The 2,582-nt window shown below is 66.1% G+C and overlaps 1 protein-coding gene across 1 annotated transcript in view; it reads left to right on the top strand.

The window, feature by feature from the left end:
- Positions 1–1,474, top strand: part of DCST2 (DC-STAMP domain containing 2) — an 8,592-nt gene extending 7,118 nt beyond the window's left edge. Inside the window, exon 15 of the mRNA XM_077764054.1 lies at positions 1,275–1,474. Coding sequence (XP_077620180.1) covers positions 1,275–1,458 — 184 coding nt within the window. The 3' untranslated portion in view covers positions 1,459–1,474. The remainder of the gene's footprint in view (positions 1–1,274) is intronic.
- The last annotated feature ends 1,108 nt before the right edge of the window (positions 1,475–2,582 follow it).

Raw genomic sequence — 2,582 nt, 5'->3', positions numbered from 1 at the left:
GGTGAAGGCGGGGCAGCAGAAGGGAAGGGGCCGCCGCTCAGGGCTCCAGCCCAAAGCGAGCAGGGGAGAGGCTGGAGAACACGGAGGGCCCAGCACAGTAATTCCATGAGGTGGGCGAGGAGGGGGAGGCTGCAGCCTGGCCAGCGGGCCTGGTGGCTGCCTGTGGGAACGTTTCCGCGGCCCCGGGAAAGCTAGGTCACACGGGCCGAGGGGTGACAGGTAGATGCGGCTCTTCTTCGTCACAGGCGCCAGGGGCCTGATAATTCTGGTTCTAAACTGCTGTCCGTNCCTTGGCTGACAGCACAGAGGCCGGGGCCGGGGTGCCGGGGTGGGGGGGGTGGGGGAAGGGATTTCCAGGCAGCGGAGCAGGCCGGGGTGATGCTGAAAGCCGCAGCCTGTGGAGACAGCCTCCAGCGTGCTGGGCTGTGTGGCCTCCTCCGGGAGAAGTGAAGCCTTGAACGGGATTTGACGGTTGAGGCCTTTTCCTGGCGGGGGGGAAGGACGAGAACTGGGGTGCCTTCAGGGCACGTGTCTGATAGGAGCGGCCTGGGGGCAGGGCAGGGGCCGACACCAGGGGCAGATCCCGCATCTGTGGCTCCCGCGTCTGTGGCTCCGTGTTAAGAGGGGGGGGGTTAGCGGCCAGGAGGGACACAGAGGATGGGTCACGGCCGGGGAAGAATTCTGGGACGAATCCAGAGGGCAGCCGGGGTTCAGGGGTGTCCCAGCAGAAGCAGAGGCAAAAGTCCTTACAGCCGCAGAGGTCAGAGGTCAAGGACTCAAAGGCCAGAGAGGTGGGTGAGTGCCCAGCGAGGAGGCTGGGGGCCACACGCACAAGCAGCTGGGGTCTGGCACTGGCGCCCTGGGGGCTGGGGGGCAGGTGGCTGGGGAGGGGGGAAGGGGACAGGCGCCACCAGAGGCCCCGGGGTGCAGCGCCAGGTGCCAGCAGGGCTTGAGAAGGACAAGCGGCCTCCTCCTCCCAGGGGGGCTGCGTGAAGGCTGCGGTGGGCACAGGCGGGGGCCGATGGGGCAGGGGGAGGGTGACGANNACGAGGCGGGGGTGGGGTGGAGAAGCCATGGGTAGGTACGCCGCCGAGGCCACTACTGGGTCTGCCCCAACTGGCCCTGTGACCTTAGCAAGGGACTGCCCGTTGGCCCCTGCGCACCAGCCGGCCTCGGGCATCCGGAGGAGCAGGGCAGATGGGAACCGACAGGGCGGGGGTGCACCTGTGGAAACAGCACAGGGGGCCAGGCCACTCCCCTGCTCTCCTCACTAGTGACCTGGACGAGAAGGGGGCTCCGCAGAGGGCAGAGGACACAGAGGCCCCACCTGAGGCCCGACCTCGCAGGATTCCCACGCCCCCTGGGCCCCGGAGCAGCCCTTCTCCCGCTTCAGAACCCCAGCCCCTCGGTCTCGTACCGCCCTCTCCTCCCAACCCCTCGCACCTGACCCCCAAATAAAGGACCCAAAAGCAAACACGAGTGTGAATCTTAAATTATTATTATTTCTTCCTGTCGTTTACACCCGAGGTGGGGGCAGGGGAAGAGGAGGGGAAGAGGAGAGGGGGGACTCGCCTCCCCCCCTAAGGCACTGAGTGGAGAAGCCGCAAGGGGGGAGGGGGAGGTCACATTGTCCTCACTCTCTGGGGCCAGGCCCCAGGTGTCCCCAGCCCTGGGCTCCGCCATCACCTGAAATGCTAAGATGAGGCCCAGGGCTACCCGACCTCCCCCAACCCCAATATATTACATCATCACTTTTTAAATAGATACAGGGACTGGTCCCGCTACCCCCTCCCTGTGACACCCCCTCACTAGTGGGGGTACCTGGGCAGCTGTGCAAATGGGCATGAGGGTGCATGGGAGGAAGGGAGAGCACCGGGCCCCTTAACCTGCCCCTTTTAAGGAGGGGGAGGGGCCGCCAGGCCAGGGAGGGGAAATAGTGCAAGGAGGCAGAGCCCAGGCCTCAACGGGGGTAGGGGGGCCAGCACCCAGCGAGGAAGGGGGGGCATATGCCCCCACCCCCAGCAGAATTGGGTAGTTAAAAATCTGAAACTAGATTTCAACGAGACCAACAGGAGAGGCTATGTACAGAACCGGGGTGGATTCAATCCTAAGGGAAGAGCGGGGAGACTACCCTCCGAGACCGAGCGGGGCAGCCGGGCCGGCAAGGGTCCGGGAACCGGACCCCTTCCGCGCTCTCCCGGCGGCGCGCCCGCGGNGTGGGAATGGGATGGACCCAGTCTGGCCAGACAGGTGACAGAGTGGGATGCCTCCCCAGGGATGCCGGGGTTTGGGCTGGGCTCCAGGACCGGGGCCTGGCGGGGGGGCGGGGGGGGCGCGAGGATGGCTCCTTCCCGCGGGGCCCGGTCCCCCAGGCTTTCCAGCTTCCACCTCGCTTTCCCCACCTACCCTTCCTTCGCCGCCCCCCTTTGCATAATTCACTGCTGGGAAAAGGGAACAGAAACCAGGAAGGAGGGGTCTCGCAAGGGAAGGGAGGGCGGTCCTTCACCCCCTGACACAGCCAAAACCCCTAGGGGCGTGGGGGCGGGGCAAGGCTTTGGTCCCAAGCCCCCCGCCCCCTGGAA

The sequence above is a fragment of the Crocuta crocuta genome, unplaced genomic scaffold (assembly GCF_008692635.1).
Source record: "Crocuta crocuta isolate KB4526 unplaced genomic scaffold, BGI_CrCroc_1.0 scaffold528, whole genome shotgun sequence".
In the NCBI taxonomy this organism is placed as follows: domain Eukaryota; kingdom Metazoa; phylum Chordata; class Mammalia; order Carnivora; family Hyaenidae; genus Crocuta; species Crocuta crocuta.
The sequence above is the reverse complement of the archived record's forward strand: the minus strand, read 5'-3'. Positions and strand labels throughout refer to the sequence as shown.